At 50.0% G+C, this 24,253-nt stretch overlaps 9 protein-coding genes across 9 annotated transcripts; 6 read left to right on the forward strand and 3 right to left on the reverse strand.

The window, feature by feature from the left end:
* Positions 1 to 16: 16 nt before the first annotated feature.
* Positions 17 to 1,436, forward strand: N7525_005856 (pepsin-like aspartic protease; the record flags this gene model as incomplete). The annotated part of the gene is made up of 3 exons (XM_002564353.2): positions 17 to 358; positions 420 to 1,292; positions 1,350 to 1,436. The coding sequence occupies 3 exons, from the start codon at positions 17 to 19 to the stop codon at positions 1,434 to 1,436; spliced, it is 1,302 nt and encodes a 433-aa protein (XP_002564399.2).
* A 189-nt stretch (positions 1,437 to 1,625) lies between these two features.
* Positions 1,626 to 2,966, reverse strand: N7525_005857 (NAD(P)-dependent alcohol dehydrogenase; the record flags this gene model as incomplete). The annotated part of the gene is made up of 4 exons (XM_002564352.1): positions 1,626 to 1,661; positions 1,719 to 1,835; positions 1,890 to 2,759; positions 2,823 to 2,966. The coding sequence occupies 4 exons, from the start codon at positions 2,964 to 2,966 to the stop codon at positions 1,626 to 1,628; spliced, it is 1,167 nt and encodes a 388-aa protein (XP_002564398.1).
* Positions 2,967 to 4,857: 1,891 nt separating this feature from the next.
* On the reverse strand, positions 4,858 to 6,651 carry N7525_005858 (RNA methyltransferase, TrmH family; the record flags this gene model as incomplete). The annotated part of the gene is made up of 1 exon (XM_002564351.1): positions 4,858 to 6,651. The coding sequence occupies one exon, from the start codon at positions 6,649 to 6,651 to the stop codon at positions 4,858 to 4,860; it is 1,794 nt and encodes a 597-aa protein (XP_002564397.1).
* Positions 6,652 to 7,093: 442 nt separating this feature from the next.
* On the forward strand, positions 7,094 to 11,822 carry N7525_005859 (uncharacterized protein; the record flags this gene model as incomplete). The annotated part of the gene is given in 4 exon segments (XM_061213533.1): positions 7,094 to 7,417; positions 7,485 to 11,241; positions 11,375 to 11,563; positions 11,578 to 11,822. 4 exon segments carry the CDS (start codon positions 7,094 to 7,096, stop codon positions 11,820 to 11,822), a joined length of 4,515 nt encoding a protein of 1,504 aa, XP_061070554.1.
* Positions 11,823 to 12,507: 685 nt separating this feature from the next.
* N7525_005860 (uncharacterized protein) lies at positions 12,508 to 14,677 on the forward strand (the record flags this gene model as incomplete). The annotated part of the gene is made up of 3 exons (XM_002564349.2): positions 12,508 to 12,712; positions 12,787 to 13,583; positions 13,634 to 14,677. The coding sequence occupies 3 exons, from the start codon at positions 12,508 to 12,510 to the stop codon at positions 14,675 to 14,677; spliced, it is 2,046 nt and encodes a 681-aa protein (XP_002564395.2).
* Positions 14,678 to 16,212: 1,535 nt separating this feature from the next.
* On the forward strand, positions 16,213 to 17,918 carry N7525_005861 (uncharacterized protein; the record flags this gene model as incomplete). Its single annotated transcript, XM_061213534.1, has 3 exons — positions 16,213 to 16,647; positions 16,704 to 16,773; positions 16,831 to 17,918. The coding sequence occupies 3 exons, from the start codon at positions 16,213 to 16,215 to the stop codon at positions 17,916 to 17,918; spliced, it is 1,593 nt and encodes a 530-aa protein (XP_061070555.1).
* An 894-nt stretch (positions 17,919 to 18,812) lies between these two features.
* On the reverse strand, positions 18,813 to 19,859 carry N7525_005862 (mitochondrial 37S ribosomal protein mS35; the record flags this gene model as incomplete). Its single annotated transcript, XM_002564347.2, has 2 exons — positions 18,813 to 19,408; positions 19,466 to 19,859. The coding sequence occupies 2 exons, from the start codon at positions 19,857 to 19,859 to the stop codon at positions 18,813 to 18,815; spliced, it is 990 nt and encodes a 329-aa protein (XP_002564393.2).
* A 444-nt stretch (positions 19,860 to 20,303) lies between these two features.
* Positions 20,304 to 20,974, forward strand: alg13 (N-acetylglucosaminyldiphosphodolichol N-acetylglucosaminyltransferase catalytic subunit ALG13; the record flags this gene model as incomplete). Its single annotated transcript, XM_061213535.1, has 3 exons — positions 20,304 to 20,598; positions 20,663 to 20,801; positions 20,857 to 20,974. The coding sequence occupies 3 exons, from the start codon at positions 20,304 to 20,306 to the stop codon at positions 20,972 to 20,974; spliced, it is 552 nt and encodes a 183-aa protein (XP_061070556.1).
* A 587-nt stretch (positions 20,975 to 21,561) lies between these two features.
* On the forward strand, positions 21,562 to 22,823 carry N7525_005864 (actin-related protein ArpA; the record flags this gene model as incomplete). Its single annotated transcript, XM_002564346.2, has 3 exons — positions 21,562 to 22,329; positions 22,393 to 22,707; positions 22,761 to 22,823. 3 exons carry the CDS (start codon positions 21,562 to 21,564, stop codon positions 22,821 to 22,823), a joined length of 1,146 nt encoding a protein of 381 aa, XP_002564392.1.
* Positions 22,824 to 24,253: the final 1,430 nt, after the last annotated feature.

Genomic DNA, 24,253 nt, shown 5'->3' on the forward strand with positions numbered 1-24,253 from the left:
TAAAAAACATCCCACCATGACCAGAATCAAGCTCATCGCGAACCCGCACTACCAGAAGTCCGGCACGAAGTCGTACTTGTATGCCATGCGCAAGTATCGCTTCACACCGACCAAGGACGGCCCATATTTCCTCGGCACGACAATGGTACAAACAGGCCGACAGTTCACCAATAAGCCCGTGGGAGGCCGAGCTCGGTTGCAGCAGGTGTTACAGAAAAAGGACGCTGTCAGCGACGAGGTCGGACAAGTGGGTGTCCACGACGTGCAGAATGACTCGATGTATCTTGCCGAAATTGGCATTGGCACGCCTGCACAGACGCTCAATTTGGACTTCGATACTGGATCTGCGGATCTGTGGGTAAGAGAAATACTTTTTCTTTTGCTTTTGCTATGATATGAAAGCTACTAAGCGTGTCTAGGTCTGGTCCACGGAGCTATCGTCTAAGATTCTGTCGGCGAACAAGAACCACAGAGTCTTCGATCCGACCAAATCGAGCACATTCGAAGAAAAGGACGGCTCGACGTGGCAGATTAAGTACGGCGATGGCTCTTTTGCCTCCGGCACGGTCGGCAACGATAATGTCACTATCGGCGGGCTGGTCGTCAAAGGCCAAGCTGTTGGGATCGCCGATATCTTGTCCGAGCAATTCGCACAAGGCGCTGGGGATGGACTGCTAGGTCTTGCGTTCAGTAATATCAATACCGTCAAGCCCGAGGCTGTGGCCATGCCTGTGGAGAATATGATCTCGCAGGCTGACATCCCGAAGTCGGCTGAGCTCTTCACGGCGAAGCTGGGGTCCTGGAGAGACACTGATGAGCCGGATAAGGGCGAGTCGTTCTATACATTTGGTTACGTTGATCAGGACACGGTGAAGGCCGCTGAGTCTGAGATCTACTACACGCCTGTCGATAACAGTCAGGGGTTTTGGATGTTCGATTCTACCTCGGCGACGGTGAATGGGAAATCGATTGCTAGGGCTGGAAACAAGGCTATTGCTGATACGGGGACTACTTTGGCACTGGTGGATGATGAAACCTGTCAGGCCGTTTATGATGCTATCCCCGGGGCAAAGTATGATAATGCCAGCCAGGGATGGATCTTTCCATCGAATACACCGGCTGATAAATTGCCTGTTGTATCTTTTGCTGTTGGCGAGAAGCAGTTTGTTGTGCAGAAGGAAGGTCTTGGATTCGCTGAGGCTAAATCTGGTTATGTCTATGGAGGCATCCAAAGTCGTGGTACTATGACTATGGACATTCTAGGTGATACCTTCCTGAAGGCTATCTATGCAGTGAGTGATATGCTCTTTTTTGGGGTTCACAGTTGCACAAACTAATCAGGTGATTAGGTCTTCGATGTGGGCAATCTTCGCTTTGGTGCTGTGCAGCGAAAGGAGCTTCGCCAGAATCTCTCTGTACCTTCTGACTCAAGCTAGGCATATGCATCATGTAAATGGGGTCGCGGAACTTGCTTGTGATGTACACCTGGACATTCTAGATGTTCATTTACTACATAATAAACTGCCACTATATGAACAGGAAGAGAAGCATGCTACGATTCACCAATAGAAACAATCCCACCACCAAGTGAAAAGCGCCCTTATATGCATACCCGAATCATAGTATCACAGGTCTGCCCATTGGATGACGGGCTTGATAACCTGTAGGGAGTACATTTGTTAGCTTGTCTCGTTGAAACATTGATTTGGAACACTTACACTTCCAGAGTGCAAATCCGCCATGGCTTGCTCAAAGTCGCTCGGGGCATAAATCTTAGCAAGTTTATCGACCGGGAATTTTCCTCGCTTGTACAGATCAATCAGTTGTGGAACAATCTGGAAGAGGAAAGGTTAGTCATGGCTCAAGTGATTTTCAAAAAGAAGACTCACAACAGCGGGATTCGCGCAACCCTCAATCACACCAACAACACGCTGACAACCCATCATGAGTTTCAAAGGATCGATGTTGAGAGATGAGCCAGCACGAGCAACACCCACAATAGCTAGGGTACCTTCATGGCCCAAAGCTTTGACCGCAGCCTCGAGCAGAGGAACTACACCCGTCGTGTCGAGGATACAGTCCACGCCATCCGGGAGTATATCCAACAACCCCTGTGTAAGATCCGATACACTCTTCGTGTTCAACGTATGCGATGCACCAAGAGACTTCGCCAGCTCGAGCTTCGCATCAACAATATCAACCGCGATAACAGTTTCAACTCCCGAAGACCGTGCAGCCAACATAGCCGCCACCCCGACAGCGCCCATACCAATAACAGCAAGGCGACTTTTCGATGTAGGCTTGAGCACATTAAAGACGGTGCCAGCACCAGTGAGATATCCACATCCAAGAGGAGCAAGGACCGCCATGTCCTCGACCGTGACTCCAGATCCGGGAGGGGACTTGACGACCGACCGCTCGTCCACCACAGCCAGCTTGCTCATGGAGGACTGTCCGAAGAACTGGCCTCGGATTGGGCTTCCGCCGGGGAAAGAGATGGGTGACTCGGCAGCGGTGAGACCCCGAGCCCCGGCGAAGTTAATGGATGTCATCTGGTCGCAGAATCCGTTTCGGCCTTTGCTGCAGGGACTGCATGATTCTTCGTGACAGGAGCTGAAGCTTAGGAAGACAAGGTCGCCTTCTTGGAGGGACTTGTCTTTGACGGCGCTGCCGATGCGGCGGACTATTCCGGCGCCTTCGTGGCCTAGTACGGCGGGATAATCACCGACTGGGATTGCGCCCTGTTGGACGACGATGTCCTAAGGTTATTTTGTTAGTTTTGTTCATTTGGAGAAATTCTTTGCGGAATGGAGGATGCATACTGTGTGGCAGAGGCCAGTATACTTCATTTCAACCAAGACTTCATTTGCCCGGACTTCGTCAAGAATTACATTTTGAAGGACAAAAGGAGCTCCTGGTTTCTCGACCACGAATGCGGTGGTTGGGATCTGTTTTTCTGGGATCATGATGATAATATAAGGATCTTCCTATAGAGTGATAAATATGTATCTATTCACAAAAGATAGAAACACATCTTTTAGGGTTGAGGGGAGACGTTCTTCAAGTTCTTCAGGAACTTCCCCCACCCCCCCATTTCCCCACAAAACTTCGGCCGCGAGTTTCGGTATATTTCAAGGTCTCCCTTTTCTTGATGGGAAAATACATATTTTCTCTGATTTTGCTTGATTATTCACCTAGGCATCTCTTCTAGTCTAGGCTCGGACTCAGTGAGCTGGATATTTGATGTATTTGCTTTGAAAACTCAAGATCGTTCACCATATCAATTTCGACTCTTTACATAGTCCCAAGGAAACCCAGTATAAGCAGGAGGCTCACGGATTAGCACAAAGCACCATCATCAACTGAGCAGAGAGAATAGGGCCCTTTGGATGAGACAAGTGGTTAGAAGGCCGGGCTTTCATCCACTTGTCTCGCGTGTCTTGGAACCAAGTGCACAATTATGTAGCGCTGTAGGCATTTTGATTAAGTTTCCAGTATTGAGATCAAAGGACTTTCGGAGTGCTAGTGATTCAAGGTGTTCATCCATCCGGGTTCCTACACTTCCCACAAGTGCTTCTGGGGTGTATCGAGATAGCCGCAGCCAATTGTCACCACCGGCTCTTCTTCTCCTCCATTTTTTTCTTGGCCTTGTTTGACGAAATGGTCAGCCAGCGCCCTCTGGGGGTCACTGAGCTTTGCCTCATGTGCCAAAAAGCTGGAAATATATTTCATTAGCATAACTACCAATTCAGAGGACGAAGGAGGCTGCATACAATATACCGAATGGCCCAAAAAAGAAGGGTCACGACAATGATCAGGCCAATGAGGCCAAAAGATATCGAAAAGCTGTGTCGATATCAGGATGAGGGAGATATCGAACCATGCGCAGCTGGTAATTTACCAGTCTGTAGGGTCTCTTTCGATGAGGCCTTGCCTATCCGGTGCTCCCGAATCCAAGGCACTTTCAGTTCCCAACCTTGAGCTCTCGGTTGGATGTCTTTCTGGGCCTTTTTGGGTGTGGCTAGGAAGGATACAGGGCCGAAGGAGCAATAAAGATTAGGGGATATTGTCAGAACCTCAATAATATTCTCTTGAAATTGATTCGGAGGGAAATGAAGAAGTCCAGATGAGATCTTTCCAAGGTTGTACCTAATATGCCCAGGTGCCTTCCACCTACGTGCCTTCCCCTTCTTAGCAATCTCTCACCAGCCAACGGCTCTCCAACCACCAAGGCTAGTGTAAACGAAAGATAAGACTCGATGGGTATGACCATGGCCTAAACCAAGAGTAAGTGCTTATTCTCCGTTTAATGTTGAAATATTGGGCGAAGATTGAGAATCAAATTACTTGTCTTTCTGAGTACGACCCAACTGAGGAGATCGGCTCATTGAGTACAACCACTGCCAACATAGTGAAAGAGGACCGTTACCAACCTCTTAGTGAGAATGATCACACTGTGCCTGTCCTACGGGCCTTCCATACTCACCTTCTGGCAGCCGGAAGAGCCAATTTGATCCAGCATTTTTGTGTGTCTACAAGCAAATCAACAAATTCACGATCATGCTGTCCTCTCCTGGCAGAGACCGATTTGATCGTGAATCAACCGGCACACACAGCATAGGATCAGAGAATAGGCAACCCTGACGGAAAGATAAACCTGGAGAATAGACCAGTGAGCAGAAAGTGGGAAAAAAGGAAATCGCGTACATGGGCGGTCTCAAAAAGGAGGTTCTTCGTTCTTCGAGATGTATGGCTAACCCTAATTCAGAACAGTCAAGAAATCAAACCAGAGACTCCAATTATGTGCTATTGTACAAAATGCTGTGTAGATGCTAGAATACATATATTACAGTCATATTACCACATTTTCTCCTTTCCCATGTTTTTTTCCACGTTCTTTTCCTTCTTGACGATCTCACCCACAGTGATTGGGGTCCGCAGGAACTTCTCCATCAGTAGCGCGGCGGCGACACTCACATTCAGACTGTCGATGCGGGCAGGATCCGATTCAACGCCCAGGATGGAACTTTGCCGTGCACCTGGAATGCTGATGATTGCATTTGCATGCGACTTGATATGCGAGCTCAATCCGGTAGCCTCACTGCCCATCATTATCACACTGGGCGCAGTAGTGATGGGCAATTTGGCCCCGCTTTGATCACCGTCGGCCGGGATGTGATCCAACTGCACGGACCCAGGGAGTGGTGCATCTGCAGCATAGAATCGCCACCCGTTCTGCTGGGATCGCTGAATGAAGTCAACTTCATTCTTCACATGAAGGATAGGCATATTTTCTGCTGCACCAGCAGAAGATTTGATCGTGATAGGAGACAATGGTGCGGAGTTGCGACCAGCTAGAACAATTGCATCGACACCCAGGAAATAGGATGAGCGGATGATAGCGCCCATATTGCCGGTATCGACCACTCCGTCCAATAGCAGAACAATGGGATATCGATGGCGTTGTTCAGTTCCATGCGGGGGCGGGGAAGGATGATGGATCTGGATACGATCATCGGTGCCATTTACCGCAGCCTCTTCCCGGGTTTGTGGCGCAAGCTCCGTCCGGAAATACTCCTCGGATATAGATGGGACAGCCTGCAGGCTGCGCACTGGCAATTTTGGTAAAGGGGATGCCTCCAAAATGCAGCCATTGTGAGGTCGCCCAGCACTCATCTTATCCATGAGTCGATCCCAGCCCGCAAATGCCATTTTTACTGCAACGTTCTTTGACAATGCCAGTTTGCGGATTGTGACCTTTGCTGCGGTTAGCTCTTCCTCCGTGCTCTGATAGATATACAGCTTGTATAGTTGACGCCGACTGCAGCGTAGCGCCGCCTCCACCGCACCGGTCCCGTAAATGAACTCAGATGCCGGTGTAGTGTAGGGGATTGTATCGGGCACTTTGACGTTGTCCTTCACACGCTCTGGCATGCTGTGCGTGACCCGGTGAGCCCTAGGTCTTGCTGGCTCCTTCTCCCGCGGTTCATCCTTTGAAGGCCTTCCCCGTCCCGACTGTGTAAATGGTCCGTCTTGCGTTCGTGACTGGAACCGTGATTGGAACCGTGATTGATGCTCACGAGGGAGCCCTCGGAAATCCCCAGAGCGGATGAACTCATCCTCGTCGAATTCAAACTTCTCTTCCTTTTGGCTTTGTCGTGTGGAGCTGAAGTTGTCGTTCAATGGCGATTGTCGGCGATCATAGTCTTTACGACCTGCACTGTCTGATGGCCAGGTCTTCTTCGCTCCGTATTCTCGCTCACCCTGGCCGTAGTTTCGATTAACAGTGGGTTTCAATCCTGGTCTCTGGGGCTTTCGGTCTTCATGCTGTCGCGCTCCATATATCCGACGGTCACTGAAGTGGGATTGATCCGATCTCTCGTATTTTTGCTTTCCGTACTGTCGCGGTCCGTTTGTTTGACGGTCATTGAAACCAGATGTACTTGATCTCTCGTATTGTCGTGCTCCGTATTGCCCCTCGTATTGTCCTTCGCGTTTAGACAAACTGTTGCCGCGACGATTATCTCGGCGGATCCCCTCCCCAATTGCTGAGTTTAACGATGCATGTCGAATCGTCAATGCCGTAGAATGCGAGGTCCTCGTCACTCTTGAAAAACCACTCAGCCCCTTTCTTGAGATAGTACTGAGCATTGTGCGAAGTTCCGGTCTTCATAAGTCCTCCGGGTCCTCGCCCACAGAACTTCGATATCGATTTGCGCGATAGGTCTCTACCCGCTCCCGTTCTTATCGGCTTATCGCGCGTTGGACGCGCCGCCGCGATCTGAGGTCTGTCGTGTATGCATCCAGGCTTCTCGACTTCGACTCTTCTCTTCCCTCGCTTCCCTTTTCTTTCACTCATCATTCTCATCATTCTCATTTCATCCCTTCATCCCCATCTTCCCTTTGGCCATCCAGTGAACTCAAAGCTTCCTTGGTTGTCCATTGGAATCATCAATCCTACCTTCGTTTGCATGCCCACTTCACTGCTCAAGTGAATTTAGTTGTCTTTCAAATCCTCACTGTAGGATCCGCATGTGCGGCTCCTACAGACCCAGCATTCTCTTCTGATCCTTCGTCTGATCGAAAGATCACCATGTCTCAATCCAGAGACAGTTCTTCGACCTCTGATGACCCTGATGCGATGGCTGCGCATTTGTTAGCGCAATTCCAGAGCGCTTCCTCTCGCCAGACCTCAGTCATGGCACCTCAGGGTTCTGAAGATGCCCTCCAGCCAGTGCAACAGGTCACTGGTAACTCAGAAGAACCAACAAAGTCTTTTGAGATCCTTGTCCCAGTGGTCAACAACCCTGAGGACTATGAGTATTTGCCTGGTCACTTCGAAGTTCATCGCATTCTTGCAGTTGATATGCATGAGCCCAAGCTCATTGTTAGACTGAAGAGTGGTGAACGTCAGACAGTAAGTGAACACTATCAATTAGTCAATCAATCTCAAGCCCCATTCAACTGACCGTGACTTTCACTAGATGACCCTCAATAAATTGAAAAGCCTCAAGAACGGACGGGAGGCTTTGCGTGAATTCAACCGCGACTCACAGAGTCCTGATCCCCTCGCAATGGACCACAGACCCATTTCACACATCTACTCGGGTGTAGATGGCCCTGCAGACTATGATTCAGACATGGATTGGGGAATTGCACGAAGACGCCAACGTCGTGGCCCATCCATCCGGTACGATCATTTCTTCCGCAGCGAGGATGAAGATAATGGTGATCATCAAAGCGACGATGGAGATAGCAGCAGCGTGCACGTCGAAGACTCAGATGAGTCTAGTGATGACGATGAAGATGACCCTCCAACCAGACGCCGCCACTTGAGAAGAGGTGTTAAGAAGGGCAAACGCCGTGCTCGCGAATGGTCCGAGGAGTCTTCTGCCTCCGATACAGGCAAAGTCAAGCGAACATCCTCCCGCCTACGAAAGACTCGTCGACGCAACATGAAAGAGCGACTTGAAGATGACGAATATTCTGAGGCCGAACCTGAAAAGCCTAAGCAGCAAAAGTTCTCAGGCGCAAAGGAGCAGTTCCGTGAGCTGCCTGACGACAATGAGTTCAGACTGTGCCACTCCCAATCATGTGCCCAATGCGGCTATGAAGACCATGACCTCGAAAAAGGGCCTTTGATTTTCTGTCAAGGCTGTACTGTGTCGTACCATCAAGTGTGTCTTGGCGATCGAAGCAGCCGAAAGCATTTGGCCACCAAGGTTGGCGATGGGGATTTCATTCTTCAATGCAGTCGGTGTTTGGGGATTAAGCATCAAGAGCATGATATGAGGCCTCATTTGGGCCACTGTGCCGTGTGCAGGGAGGAAGGTCCCATGTCGCAGCCTTTGCGAGAGACTCTTTCTTCCCAGGTTGAGCAGCAATTACGGGAAGCTAACGACGGCGTCGATCCAATTACCCACGTGGATATGGCCCGCGTCAACAATGTTGATAATGTCCTCATCAGATGCCTTGGTGGCAATCATAGCTGCAAGCGAGCCTTCCACATTCAGCATCTACCAAACACGGAAGGGAAGGATCGTGCCGATATTGATCCTGATGACTGGCAATGCAATGAATGCTCTGAATCTCCTCCTGGATCCAACCCCATCCACGTGATCGTGGCTTGGAGACCAAAGAATTTCGAAGTCGAAGTCGTTCCGCAGTTGGTTGAAATGATCCCGGAGATTGACAAAGAGTATCTCATCAAGTGGCATGGTATGTCTTACTTCCGTGTCACCTGGTTGACTGGAGACTGGGTCTCTTCCAAGGCTCCCGCCAGCCAGATGAAGGCGTTCCTCAAGTCAGATAGATCCACCAAGCCCATTATGACAACAGTCGAGGCTGTTCCCGAAGACAATCTGCGGGTGGACATTATCTTTGATGTCGAATATCACACTGAGCCCGAATCCAAAGAGGATCGAGCCCGCCCCGAGATGGTTAAGCGGGCGTACGTCAAGTTCAAAGGGTTGCCCTACGAAGATTCAGTCTGGGAAGATCCCCCAAGTCAAACCGATGCAGCTCGTTGGGAGGATTTCCAGATTGCTCTTGTCGACAGGGTGCTCCGAGAGGATATTCACCCCTTGAGGCCGAAAGATCTCCGAAGCAATCTCCAAGTGGTCCGCGAAAATGAGTTTGACGAGAGCCTTATGCTGGACTCCCAGCCTGAGTTGGTGACCGGCGGTGAGCTCATGGAGTACCAGCTGGATGGCGTGAACTGGCTGCTTTACATGTTCTTCAAGCAAAAGAACGCTATTCTTGCTGATGATATGGGCCTCGGAAAGACAATCCAGGTTCTGACCCTGTTCTCGGCGTTGATTGAGAGACTCCAGTGTTTCCCATTCCTGGTTGTTGTTCCGAATGCGACTGTGCCAAACTGGCGCCGCGAGATCAAAAGCTGGTCCCCGGAGGTCCGGGTTGTCACCTATTATGGCAGTGCCTTTTCTCGCGAGATAGCCCAGGACTACGAGATGTTCCACGAGAATGGCACTTTGTGTTGCCATGTGGTCATTGCCTCGTACGAGAGTATGTGTGATGACGGGGCTAAGCGAGTCTTGGCCAGCATCAATTGGGCCGGCTTGGTGGTTGATGAAGGCCAGCGTCTGAAGAATGACAAGACCCAGCTCTATGAGCGCCTTCGTCGCATGAAATTCGGTTTCAAGCTGCTGCTCACTGGCACACCTCTGCAGAACAACATCAGAGAGTTGTTCAACCTCGTCCAGTTCATTGATCCGACTTACAATGCTGAGAAGTTGGAGGCCCAATATGCAGGAACGCTCGACAAGGATGCTATTCGCGAGCTCCACGATATGATCCGGCCATGCCTACTGCGTCGAACGAAGGCAGAGGTTCTGCCGTTCCTCCCCCCGATGGTGCAGATCATCATTCCGATTTCGATGTCCGTTGTGCAGAAGAAGCTGTACAGGTCAATTCTTAAAAAGAACCCGCAGCTTATCAAGGCTATTTGCAAGAAGCAAACTGGGGCGTTGAAGAAAGCAGAGCGACATAACCTGAACAATATCCTCATACAGCTGCGGAAGTGTCTTTGCCACCCGTACATTTACAACCGCGACATTGAAGAGCAAACCATCGATCCCCAGCTTTCCCATCATCGTTTGGTCGAAGCATCCGGAAAACTCCGGTTGCTGAACTTAATGCTACCGCAACTTCGAGCACGCGGACACCGTGTCCTCATCTTCAGTCAGTTTTTAGAGAATCTCGACATTGTTGAAGATTTCCTCGCTGGATTGGAGCTCAAGTACCGTCGCCTGGATGGAAGAATGTCTTCACGAGAGAAACAGAAGAGCATCGATGAGTTCAACGCGCCGGATTCCCCGTTCTTCGCATTCTTGCTTTCGACACGGTCGGGTGGTGTTGGAATCAACCTCGCCACTGCTGATACGGTCATCATCATGGATCCGGATTTCAATCCGAAACAGGACATGCAGGCTCTGTCGCGTGCCCATCGGATCGGGCAGAAGAATACGGTCCTTGTTTTCCACCTGGTAGTGCGCGCGTCAGTGGAGGAAAAAATAATGCAGAAAGGTAAATCGAAGATGGCTCTTGACCACGTACTCATCGATCGTATCGAGGCCGATCAAGACGAAGAAGATCTGGAATCGATCCTCAAACATGGTGCCCAGGCACTGTTCAATGATGACGACTCGGCTGACATCAGTTACGATTTCCACTCTATTGACAAGCTGTTGGACCGTAGCCAGGCTGAACAGGCCGAGCAAGTGGCCAGCGAGGGCAGTTCGAACCAGAATGAGCAGGCGCTCTTCAATTTCGCCCGCGTGTGGCAAAAGGACCGAGGTAGCCTTGAAGAAGTCGAAGAAGTCGAGGATACCCCCGTGGATGTCACGGCGTGGGAGAAGATTCTTCAGGAGCGCGAGCGTGAAGCGCTAGAAGAGGCTAACCGACAAGCTGAAGGTCTCGGGCGTGGTAAGAGAAAGCGCGGTGCGCCCCGCTACGGAAACACCGTCGTCGAGGGACTCGACGACGACGAGATCCCTAGTCCCGACCGGCCTGGACCTAGCAAGATGCGAAAGGCCGCTGCCGACAACGACTACGAATTCCAAGAGCCAGATGCTGGTGAGGAGACTGACTCGGGGTCTGAGGCAGGAGTGGTGCCAATGGGCACTGTCTACGATGGGGGTGAGGCAGAGGGGGAGATGGGGGGTGAGCAGCCGGCCGCTGCAGGTGTTGCAGCTGGCCCTACCACTGTCGGTGTAGAGGGAGGTGAGAACTAATTGAGTTTCCATTCACATCCTAGTTACTGCTTTTTCTTTTTGCTTTTAAGTTCTACCCTATCGTTTTTTATTCCGTGCCTATAACAGCACATTTTTGGTTAACATACATAATTCTGCGACAGCCCGCGCGTTCCGCCGCGTTGACTCCCCGCCCCCAGCGGCACCGATGGGCACCGATGGTGCCCAAGATGGTTTCCCATCTTGTGTGGCCTGCCAACAACGCCACGTCCCTGGGCGTTGTCCACTCCGTCTCGCCGGCGTCGAGTTCTGTGGTCTGTGCGGTTTGGCGCACTGGGGAGGCCGCCGGGCCTGTCCCCACCTGCAGTCACGGCTGCAGGTTGCCCGAATTATGGAAGCGCTGGAGAAGAGCGCGGAGGACCCCCCCTGGTTTTAGAAGCGAAGAGATACCTCCAGGGTATTCTCAAATCGGTTGCGCGAACCGCTCAGGAGAAGCGGAAGAAGGCTTTGCATTCCGCCCAGGCGGAACCTCAGATTCGGCTCAACTCACCTTCAGTTGGCGGGGTGAGCCATGCCACTTTCATTGATCTGACAGAGTCCGCCGGGTCTTAAGACTCACCTCGAATTTCTGCTGCTGTGGCCCTAGTAGGGGGATCTTTTCGAAGCGACATCGTCAGAGATGAGCACCGGCTCCTCTCTTTGTGTCTCTCTCATTTTCATTTTTCATTTTGCCTTTTCTTTTTATGTCTGTGTACATTGCATGGGAGGAGTTCAGTCTTTCGTCTTCAAGAAAGAGAAAAAGGGAAAGAACGGGGGCGTTCTGGGCATTGCGAGCGAAAGATACCCAGCTTTTTGTTAGAGAATGAACCCGAAGTTGTATGATTACGATATTGCAACTATCATCTTGATACAGACGATGTGATGAGATACCAGAAGAGTAGAGGGATCTAGGGGTATACATAGCTTTTAGTTCTTCAGGTTCATTTTCTATGGGCTTGTTGAGCAAACACTTTTTCGACCATGCATGTATGCAGTATTATGTAGTATCCAAGATGCAGGTAGTGCGCGGCCAGAAAGCAATCCAATTCAGGCAAACGTCTGCCCTGGAAGACACTGCTACACAATCTTCCAGCTACAAGAACCTCACTATGCAATCCAGGAGGATTGTTAGTGGTGACATGGCTAGCAACAAAGCAATATTTAAAGAAACAAAGATGCGCATACGGGCATCTTTCTTCACTTCTCCACATATCCCCACTCCCTTTATCGTTCACACAACTTCATCAACCCAGGTTACATGGATCCGCCCAAAGAACATCATCAGCGAATGCACCGCCTTGAGCACGTGTTCGCGGAGATGAAGCAAGATCCCACTGCTACACCGCAGGTGATGTCCAAGACCACACAGGAGTTTGAGGAGTCCGACATCTCGAAAAGCATCCTTCAGCCTCGGACTGCAGATGCTCTAGTCAAGATGCCAGATGATGATGATGATGAACAAGGTTAGTCTGCAAAACTGTAGAAGAGCTATTGCCCCTATGAAAGGTGGACACATTAACAGCTATATCGTATGTAGCAAAAGAGTCGTTCATCAAGACTGACAAACCTGACCTTGATTTGGCACCTGGTCTAGAAGACCAGAAGACAGCTACCGGAGTCGACCAGAAACCATGCTCCGAGGATATCGACATGCCCTTGGCCCCCAAAATCGATCCAACTGATCCACCCACCAAGGTTGAGAAGTCTGACCCTGATTTGGCAGCTGATCTTGAAGATCAGAAGGCAGCTATTGGTGTCAAGGAAGATCCATCTTGCGAGGATACCGAGATGCCGCTGGCCCCTACAATCAACCCAACGGGGCCATTGATCAAAGTTGAGAAACCTGATCGTGATTTGGCAGCTATTCCTGAAGATCAGAAGGCAGCTACTGTTGTCGACCAGAAACCATCCCGTGAGGACTCTGATATGCCATTGGCCCCTGCAATCGAACCAGCAGAGCTATCGATCAAGGATGAGAAGCCTGATCCTGAACGGAATGCCGCTGCTCGTACCAAGCAAGAACCATCTTACGAGGATACGGAGATGCCACTGCCCCTCAAGATCGACCCGAATGAGCTGACAGCCAGTTTTGACCACTCTGACTCTAAGTGCAGTCTCACCCCCTTTGATTCCCAGGATCTTTTGAAAGAGACACGTACTCCGAGCTCCCCTGAGTCTTCGGACACAAAACCACAAGGCCAGCTCTGCCTCGTATGCTTCAAGCAATGGGAAAAGCAACTGGAGTCCGGCGAAAGGCTAGTTGATTGCCAAATTGCCCATGGAAGTTCCACCAACTGTGACCAATGCCTGCTGAAGCATTCTGGATGCGAGACAGTAAGCAGAAACTAGCCTCAACATCCACAGCCCATCTAACTTGGTGCTAGCTCCCATATTATCTGACAAGAGACCTGTTACAGCTGAAGCGTAAAGTGGACAACGCCTTAATGGTGGGTGAGGCCTCTGAAGAAAAGAAGAGGTTCTACGATGCATACCAGAATGTTTCTGGGGAAGTTCATCGACCATCTGTCAGGTCTAGTGCGCCATGCGTGCAATTGAACTTGCAGAATACAGACAGAGAAGACTCGTACTCTCGACGATACTATCGGAAGAACGCAGGCAAAATCAAGGCGAAAAATCGAAAATATCAGAGGAAGAACGCAGACAAAATCAGGGCGAAACGACGAGAATATGAGAGGAAGAACGCAGACAGAATCAAGGCGAGACTCCGAGAATGGCGCCGGAAGAACGCAGACAAAATCAAGGCGAGAAAACGAGAATGGCGCCGGAAGAACGCAGACAAAATCAAGGCGAATAATCGAGAATATTATAGGGAGAACGCAGACAGAATCAAGGCGAATAATCGAGAATATCAGAGGGAGAACGCAGACAGAATCAAGGCGAGGAATCGAGAATATCAGAGGGAGAACGCAGACAGAATCAAGGCGAGGAATCGAGAGTATCAGAGGGAGAACGCAGACAGAATCAAGGCGAGGAATCGAGAGTATCAGAGGAAGAACGCAGACAGAATCAGCGCGAGCATCCAAGAATGGCGCCGGAAGAACGCAGACAGAGTCAGCGCGAGCAAACGAGAATGGCACCGGAAGAACGCAGACAGAGTCAACGCGAGACAACGAGAACGGCGCCGGAAGAACGCAGGCAAAACCAAGCCGAGAATACAAGAAAGGGAACGTAAAATGAAAGACAATCAGCTAATACAGAAATCAGACGATCAAGTCAAGCAAGAGGACCGGGTCAAGCAAGAGGACCGGCTCAAGCAAGAGGACCGGCTCAAGCAAGAGGACCGGCTCAAGCAAGAGGACCGGCTCAAGCAAGAGGACCGGCTCAAGCAAGAGGACCGGCTCAAGCAAGAGGACCGGCTCAAGCAAGAGGACCGGCTCAAGCAAGAGGACCAGCTGTCAAATTCCTAGGATGAGCTATAGGAATGGCATATACGATGGGCCAGGCAGAATCACAGTTGAGGAAATTTGTCGTTCCATTTGTTTTTGCCTATGGAAGGTGTCCCTGTTTGGGATCTATGCTAGACTTGGTGGAGTCTTCTAGTTAGCAAGGTGTCTCAACTTTGGGGTTTTGTATTCCTGGAGCGGTCGAGTTAGGTCAAGCTAAGTCACGGGGTCTTGACTTGAGCCGAGCCGCATTGCCAGCTATCAACGACATCCAACGCGACAGGAAGGAGAACAAGTACTAGGCGATATCGTTATGTTTCCCTTTTTTTTTTGTTTTTGTTTTTGCTCTTCTTTCTTTTTGTCTATGACCAAGTTTTTGTTTTTGTTTTCTTTGGGGCCCTGATAATGTTCGTCTGTATGGGCTATTTCCAGGCTGGATAGGTCGTGGTGGCAGTCGCACTTTGTCTTATTTTCGAGCAAGCAATGCAAGTCCTCCTTAGAAAGAGAAATGGCTGGCAGTTACTCCTAGGATATCAAAAGAAAGATGTCTATATCTAGAGGTGATACAGTTGGCATGGGGTAGGAGTCGCACCAGGTCGAAGAAGTATCCTTAGGAGACAAGATTACTCACTACCAGCAATAGGTCAGGAGACAGACAGAGTAAGCCTCAGACTTTATAGTGGTAGATCCTTCTTGTCCTATCCTCTACCTGTGAACACGGGGCAATGGACAATGACTATTTCATAGCCTTAAACATGCATAGCATTGATATCAGCACATGAAAGGCAAGGAATACGTAGAAACATGATAGAAGGTCAAATTTAGAATCGGACTAAGCATGTCCTGCAGACAGCCGCTCAATCCTGCCAAGGCACACGTTCATATGCATTTACAAGCCAAAAGCATTGACTCTGAATGGTACACAGCTTATTCGTGCCTTTCAGTAGTCTATTCCTACAGGCTTTCTGCTCTTTGATATGCAGAGAAACGATGTATCCATATCATCTGCAACACTGTACACTCGTTTCCTGATCTGATAGACCAGGGTGTCTTTGTCTCCATGGGGATCGTATTGTGAGCTTAAGGATAGATAGACCCCATTGTGCACCCAGTGTATCTAATATACCCAAGATGGTCAAGTTCATTGTATGGATTAAACTCATATATCCCTTTGATATGTAGATAATTAGCACGGTCAAGCTTCATGAATCTCAAAGGCTCTCCAATATATGAGATTGTGTTTCCCTAACTTCAGTTTCTCATCTCATCCTCGTCCCAATTTGCTGTTGTCTTGTTTGTCTTCAGGGCTGTCACCTTCAGGGCTGTCACCTTCAGGGCTGTCACCTCCAGGGCTGTCACCTCTAGGGCTGTCCCCTGTCACCTGTCACCTGCCCCTTCTGTCTCTTGTCGCCTCCCATAACACTCTTCTCCCACAAACGTCCTCTTCCCACTTCTTTTCTTCATCTCTCTTGCTTCTTTCTGCACCACATTCTTATTGCACAATCTTATCCATTCAATCTCTCATTTTTATCTTGATCAAGTTTTTGCTTATTGTCAAGATGGCGACTCCGGGTCGCCCTCAATTTTTCTGTACCCGCCCTGATGGGACCTTGACCCCACTGGTAGCTGTCGATGAGCTACCCACTAACGTCACCATCCGTGGTGTCTCTCGCACCCTCAATGCTGGAGAGACCCAGGGTATGACTAGCTGTGGTCTAGCTAACCGACGTCCTGAGCCTTGGTCTGTTGACGGGGTTACCCGGTCCTCTGAGCGTGACGGTGACAAGAAGGAATCTGTTCCGGATATGCACAGCCTCCTGCTGCAGGTCCTCACGAACAAAAACGTTCCTGATCACATGCGGGCATCCGCGCAGGCCATCCTCTTCCAGGGAGTCGAGGGCTCTAACAGGCTTGCCGGTCAAGGCACTCCTACCAATGGACTCTCTCCGACCGCACCAAGCTTTTATGCCAAAGGACATCATGGCAATAAGCATGTATGGCTGAGTCTCCTGGCATGGTATAGTGCAAGTTTCTAACCCTTTCAACGCAGGCCCCAAGTTCGAAGAAAGAGTACTGTTCGTACTGGATTCGTCACGGTGAATGTGACTATTCTCAGCAAGGTAAGTTGACTGAATGGCTGAGACCTATGAAGCATTGACTGACGCCGTGTTGCATAGGTTGCCTGTACAAGCATGAAATGCCCGATGAGAAGCACTTGATCGAGAAACTTGGCCTTCGGGATATCCCTCGTTGGTACCGGGAGAAGCACAATGTGAAGAGTCTCTTGCACCCCAACCAAAACCGTCCGCAACTTGCCATTGCGGATCAGCCGCCCATGCGGGCCCTGCCATCCCCAGCTTCGCCTACCAACGAGGGCGGTGCCAGCAAAATGCCCACCACCCATGCTAACTCAAAGCTGGACAAGTCCCCTCCTCGCGGACCAGCGAACCGTGGAGGTCACAGCAGCTTCGGCAGCTACAACCAGCATCGAGGTGGACGCACCGGGGCCGCGCATGGACATCATGGCAATACCTGGAAGGGTACCCACCGTGGTGGCCGTAACCGAAACATGGCTTCTATTCGTCAAGGGATTAGCAGTGACAGCGAGCGGAGCAGTGAGTGGTCCCCCGGCATGGAATCCGCCCCAGCCACCTACGAATATGGGTCTCACGGATTTGGCGGCAACCAAGTCTGCACCCCGACTCCCCCGGCCGCTGTTCCGGCCTCAGTTCCAATCACCGTCTCGGCTATTGGTCATGTTTCTGCTCCCATGGCTGCGCATCAATCTCTTCTGGATGATGGTAACTTCCACAGAAATGCCTATTGGAAGCTCAATGAGCTGACCGAGTGTAATGAAGATATGTTCGAGGATGCCTCGAACAAGCCGGTCGACGCCCATCACCATGTGCAGCCCCACGCCATCTACCAGCACAGTTCGAACCCTTCTTCTGATGGCGGTGTCATGCTCCCGAGGGAACCCGCTGTAGCCTACGATTCGAACTTCGGCGCATTCACCCGTGTCGATATGCCTTCTCGCAAGGTGTCAGAGTCCAGCGGCTCCCACGCTACCGTCCAGATGAATTATGGACCTTCTACTCCCCGGATCGGAGATCTCCAGGTCACTGAAAACGTGCCTTTGAACTCAGCCGACACCCGTGTCACTTGGGGTCCCATTGGAGGTCCTATTCTCAAGCGCACATCGCCACCTGCTGAGCACATTGCCCACTTGTTTGGACCGTACTCAAACAATCAACACGGCAACTGATATGATTGCTTCGACACTTTCACTCAGGCGGGCTTGACCTGCGGTGGTCAACGTGACTATTTGCATGGTTCCGCTCGTTGATCGATTCCATCCTTTTTTCGTGCACTTATGAGATCTGGTGCATCGTCGTGGTTTTCCCTTCGATGTCAACCTACCAGGTAAAATTATGCGATATCATACACAGAGACTATACCCAAGCACGAAAAGTGGCCCAGACAAGACGACAATCATCAGACGTGAGAGATCGCATGGCAGTCATGGACATTTTTTCTTTTCTTGCGACGCGTTTATTCTTTGTCGTTTCTTTATTTTTTGTTTCTTTTGCGTTATTTTTTGTTTTTCTTGATTGGGAAGTTGTTGCCCGTTAATTAACACGGGTGGAATCTGTACCCATATGGAGTTGTTATTTCGTTTGTGATTGTCTTTATTTTCGATTCTGGAACTGCAACAAGGCCTTGTCCTATCTGTCATGGACAGGATACCTAGGTTTTCTTGTTGGTTCGAGTATAGATGAGTCGGAAGTTGGCTGTTGACGAGGTTGTGGTTGGTTCTGCTGACCGACTTCCTTGTCTTGGCAGATATCTCACACCAATTTGATGCGTTGATTTCTTTTCACTTTTTCTTTTTATACTACCGTTTCCAATTCTCCAGTAGCATCTAGATACTAGGGAGCGTTGAAATAGAGCTCTCTAGAAAATAACATACTTCACGGTGCTAAGTCGAGAGGCAAACTACAAGGAATGGAGTAACAGCGAGCCGCCAATGCATGGAATAAAATGACTATAGTACATTCGAAAGAAAAGATGCCAAAAATCCTGAAATATGCGCCCGCGCCTCGCAAATGTCTGACAACAGCTTCTCAAACACACCCAATATACAGTTGACGAACATCTATTACCGGCGGGCGACCTTTTTCCGAGCGCCAACCTTGACAGCAACGCGCTCCCGCTCATCAGCAGCCTTGGCCTGGAGAGCAGGGTTGAGCGAAGGCAGAGCCTTGATAGCATCGGAGACAATTGAATTACCGTCCACAAGGGCCGCTCGCGTCTCCTCGGCTGCTAGACGCTCCCTGCGCCGCGCAGCCAGCTGATTCCGACGGGCCTCGGTCATGTTCCAGGATTCGGGGAATTGCAGTCTGGTCTTTTGCTTGTGGTGGCGGAGGTCGAGCGGGATATCGGCAAAGGAGTCACCTTCCTTGGCCTCCTTGATCATGGAGTTGACCACATCTGCCAGGTAGCGCTTGTTTTGGGCACGCGAGCCGAACTTCTCACTCGACATGCGGATAATATCGGTCTGCGGGTTGTAGCGCGTACCGGCCAGTTTGAGGAATGTTTGGCGCTGGGCTTCGGTGAGATACTTGGGGGTCAGATCTTGGGATGCGAGTTCCACGACGACCTTGGGCTCGGCCGGGTGCTGTTCACCCATGTAAGTAGTGTAGCGGAAGCGGAGGATGTGGGTTTGGGGAGGCAGGGTGAATGGTTTGGCGAGCTCTAATAGTTCAATGTCAGTAGATGGAAGGTATGGTCGTAGTGAGCAATTGATCTTACTGCTCAGCATTGGCATGTCCCATGCTGTAATGCGGGCATATTCTCTCATTTCACGGTGCAATTCCATCTCTGCGTGTGCCATGGAGGTGATTTCGTCGTCATTGATTTCCTCGTCTCCATCCTCGAGTATGTTCACCAACTCGTCTGGCTCGTCTTCAGCCCAGAAACCAGGCCGACGGGGGCGGATTTCTTCGAATCGGAGATCCTCCTCTTTATCAATCTTCAAAATGCTCTGCTCGAGTTCCTCAAAGGCCGCAGCGCGCTTCCTGGGATCGTTGAATTCGGCAACCATGCGGGTGTTCTCTTCGTCGAATGCCGCGCGCTCCTCGGGAGACATCATATCGTACATTGACCGCTGCTCCTTGGTCAGGAGATCGACTGAGTACTCAGGCATTGGGGGAAATCCTCCGGTCTGAGTTCCTTCGGCGGAGGAGGAATCACGGGGTCATCCTGGACGCGATTGAGCGGCGAGGCTGAGAAGTACCGGGCAGAGGGGGCCATGAGGCCCCTCCGGGCCAAATTGCCGGCTGGGCGAGTCAATAACCGAGCTGCTGAGGCCATTGTCGAGGGTATAGCGTGGGTAGGGACAAGATCTCAACTACGATGTTTTCCGCTTCCACTTTTGCGAGGTTCACCGCCATACGCTATGCCATATTCAGACTAGCGTGGGTCATATACACGTGACGCCATGGTATATGATTGCATCTTGATCTTTGGACTATTCTTTCATCTCGATAATGCATCTTTTTACGATTCCCCTATGTGAGGGACGATAATTGATTGTGAGAGAACCTTCCAAGGTTGATTTCTCTGCCCACTTCGACACAACATCGCCACGATGAAGCTATGCTTTGTGACTGTGGGGGCCACGGCTTCCTTCCAGAAACTACTTGAACAAATACTTAGTTCTCAATTTCTCGAGACGTTATCCAAGCGTGGCTACACCCATCTTCTTATTCAGTACGGTAAAGATGGCCAGCAAATTTTCCAGAACTTCATCGACAGTGACCAGCCCCACCACGGTCTCACCCTTGGAGGATTCGATTTCCAGCCGAGCATTGATGCGCAAATGATGATGACCGTGGAAAGAGAGGCGCTTAATCAAGAGCGTGGCTTGATCATTTGTCATGCCGGTATGATGCATCACTATCTCGCGTATTGAATATGTCAGGCCTTGATTCACTTACCATCTCATAGGAACTGGGACTGTTCTGGCAGGACTTCGTCTGGGTGTACCCTTGATTGTAGTCCCCAATCCAGACCTTGCCGATAATCACCAGCAGGAACTGGCAGATGAGCTAGAAGCAGGGAACTACGTGATTAGTAGTTCGGTCAAGTAAATGATCTATCCTCCTTTGTCTATTCGGCCAGTCTAGCTAACCTCTGATCAGTGATGTGGGCAATGCTATTAGCAGAGCAGAGACTCAGAAGGCCGAGGTATTGTCTATGCGAACTGGAAATACAACTCTTGCGGAAAGTATGTCTGACGAGTTGGGCTTTTTGGACTAAAGGAACCCCTCTGGTGTCCTACGAGGACTGATTCCCACCCATCCACTTTTGTCCACTGAACAATGGGCTTGGGGGCTGCATTATATCACGAGTTATGACGTTTCATGAAATCAAATGGGCATCCGTGAAGCGATTGGTCCGAGTTCAGTCTGTTCGGTCTATTGAGTGTCGAGATAACGTCTGATAGACCCATGAAGAGAATCAATTTACTTTCTAAGCTCATCCGAACCACTACCGATTAGATTTTAACACAACTATTTGAGATATGTTTCTTATTATACAATGAACTAATCAGATATATTCTGATAATTCTGTAGACTTCAATTCTATTGTGGGTTCAATTTACCAGGCGTGGACTAAGAGTGGCCCAAGCTCCTTGTTGACAATTCCCGATTTGCGGATTTGCGGCTTCGCGTCCACTCCTGAATCAACAAGAACATCAACGCCCAACCACCGAACACATTATATGCGCCTTCAGTTCAACTCCCACCCCGCTATTTCTCCGAGTCGCCCATTCTAGGCCGAGAGGCCGTCTATACCCGCGCTTGTCCTTATCCGACCTCAACCTCCCATCCACACCCCCCGCAATGGCAGAGGCAACTCTTCACAACGTGCCAATTGTCATCGACAATGGAAGCGGGACAATCCGAGCAGGCTTTGCCGGAGAGGAGATTCCATCATGTTATTTCCCGTCGTTTGTCGGTCGTCCCAAGCACCCGCGCGTAATGGCTGGTGGTCTGGAAGGGGACTCGTTCATCGGGTCCCGTGCACAAGAACTCCGCGGACTATTGAAGATCAGATATCCTCTGGAACACGGCATTGTCACGAATTGGGAAGATATGGAATCCATTTGGCACTACGTCTACGAAAACGAGCTCAAGACCCTCCCCGAAGAACACCCCGTCCTCCTCACGGAGCCACCGCTGAACCCGCGCGCCAACCGTGATATCGCAGCCCAACTCATGTTCGAGGCTTTCAACGTTCCGGCCTTGTACATGTCGATTCAGGCCGTGTTGTCGCTCTATGCGTCTGGCCGGACCACGGGTGTGGTCTTGGACTCTGGTGACGGTGTCTCCCACGCAGTGCCGGTCTTCGAGGGTTTCGCTATTCCCAACAGTATTCGGAGAATTGATGTTGCTGGTCGTGATGTTACGGAGCAGATGCAGTTGCTGCTGCGGAAGGCTGGACATGTGCTGCACACTAGCGCCGAGAAGGAGGTGGTGCGGATGATTAAGGAGAAGGTCTGCTATGTGTCGCTGGATCCAAAGCGGGAAGAGAAGGAGTGGATGAATAGCTACCACAAGTCTGATGCTAAAGCGATGGACTACGCTCTTCCGGACGGTCACAAGATCAAGGTATGCAATGTCTTGGAATATCATTCCTGGATTACAACAATGCTAATGAACTCACCTCTCAAGATCGGCCAAGAACGTTACCGTGCGCCTGAGATCCTCTTCGATCCCGAGCTCATCGGCCTCGAGTATCCCGGTGTACACCAGATCGTGCAGGACGCCATCACCCGCACAGATCTCGACCTGCGAAAATCGCTGTACCTGAATATTGTGCTTTCTGGAGGTTCAACACTGTGCAAGAACTTCCCTGATCGATTGATGCGCGAGATCAAAAAACTAGCAGTCGAGGACATGAAGATCCGCATTTCTGCGCCTGCTGAGCGCAAGTACACCACGTGGATTGGTGGTAGCATTCTTGCTGGGCTGAGCACCTTTAGAAAGGTATGCAACACCCCCGTGATGCCAATGCATTACAGCTAACTAAATGACTCTAGATGTGGGTAAGTGCAGACGAATGGCACGAGGATCCCGAGGTGATTCACAAGCGATTCGCATAAAGGACTCGCTTGTGACGAAAGTCTTTGATATCATGGTGGCCTTCTGCCGAGTCACTCTGGGACCAATAGCATCCACTGCGTCGAACGCGATCCCCAAGGCACCATCTCCAATCCCCAGAACAAATACAAGAAACAGATCTTGTCAACCTGGATCGATCATTATGCAATTGGCAGTGCATACCAACAAGTGATCGACCATCACAAATCCGAGTCGGGTCCCCGGCTCTTGATACCCCAGTTTCCATTTCCTATCCAGCTCATGTTCTCTTGGCATCCGCTCCGACTTTATTGCAAATACAGTCTCTTGCGTCTTGGGGATGGTTCTACTCTAGACATAATTTACTCGGGCATACCTGCATACACAAGTTCTTGTCATATTATATTCTCTCTCATCTGCGTAGCTTGGCTGAATCACAATAGGCAGTGTCGCGCGAGGCTACATATGCAATTTATTTAGAAATATCTGAGTGTACAGTTACACTTATCTTATTCGATCTACCTCTAAACGAAAGAGACAATGATAATGAAGACGTGTTTGTTCATTCTCCAATTCGCCTCCCATCTATGAATAGTTGGGAGCCCAACATACCCAAATTCAGATGGATGGGGCTCACTGGGTAACGGAGGCAATTTCTTTAATGAATGAAAATCTCGTTTCTGTCAATGCTGGCCTTGATATAGAGATTAAAAGAAATCAAGTATACATGTCGCCACACATCAACTTAGCCCCAATACCGAACACCGAGTTCAAAGAAAATAGAATGGCAAATCGAACTTAAGAACATCCATGGACCAAAAGAACAAAGAACATGATTATAACAAAGACAGTAGAATATTCCAGAGAATGAACGAAGAATACCTGTTTCTTCTGACATCCATGGGCCAACCAGAATGCCATATTCCGGCTGTCATCGCCTATCCGCGGCTACAACGCTACAACTGGATGCGACATCTGTCAAGCCCAGATTCGCCATGAGTGGAACCAGTCACAACGAGAACTTCTTAACCAAATCTACAACTACAATGATGTAATAGAAAATATTGAAGACATGTAATCCAGCCCGGGGAAACCCAAGCATGCAATTCATTGTTAAACTCATGGCTAGAAAGTAGTAGCTCAGAGTGGCGCAATATTGGGGGAATATGTTGAAAAACAGACACAAGGAAACACAGAAAAGTGAGAGATGAGAAAATAAGGGCGGACTCCGAGAATGATGCAGCCAGACAATTGTTGTTCGATGGCGCGATCTTGGTGTTGAATGAAACTCCGTAGAGAAGAGAACCCAGTTTCCAGAACCTGGCGTTGATGCAGGGTGGTTTGGCCCTTTGGCTCGAGGCGCAAATTAACCACAAAAAGACATAATGAAACGCCAGTTTGCCCATGATTGAGTGAGGAGGTTTCGATGAAATAAAGAAATGTTGGGGAAGAC

The sequence above is a fragment of the Penicillium rubens genome, assembly GCF_028828025.1.
Source record: "Penicillium rubens strain IBT 27055 chromosome Unknown utg000002l_segment0_segment0, whole genome shotgun sequence".
NCBI lineage: Eukaryota > Fungi > Ascomycota > Eurotiomycetes > Eurotiales > Aspergillaceae > Penicillium > Penicillium rubens.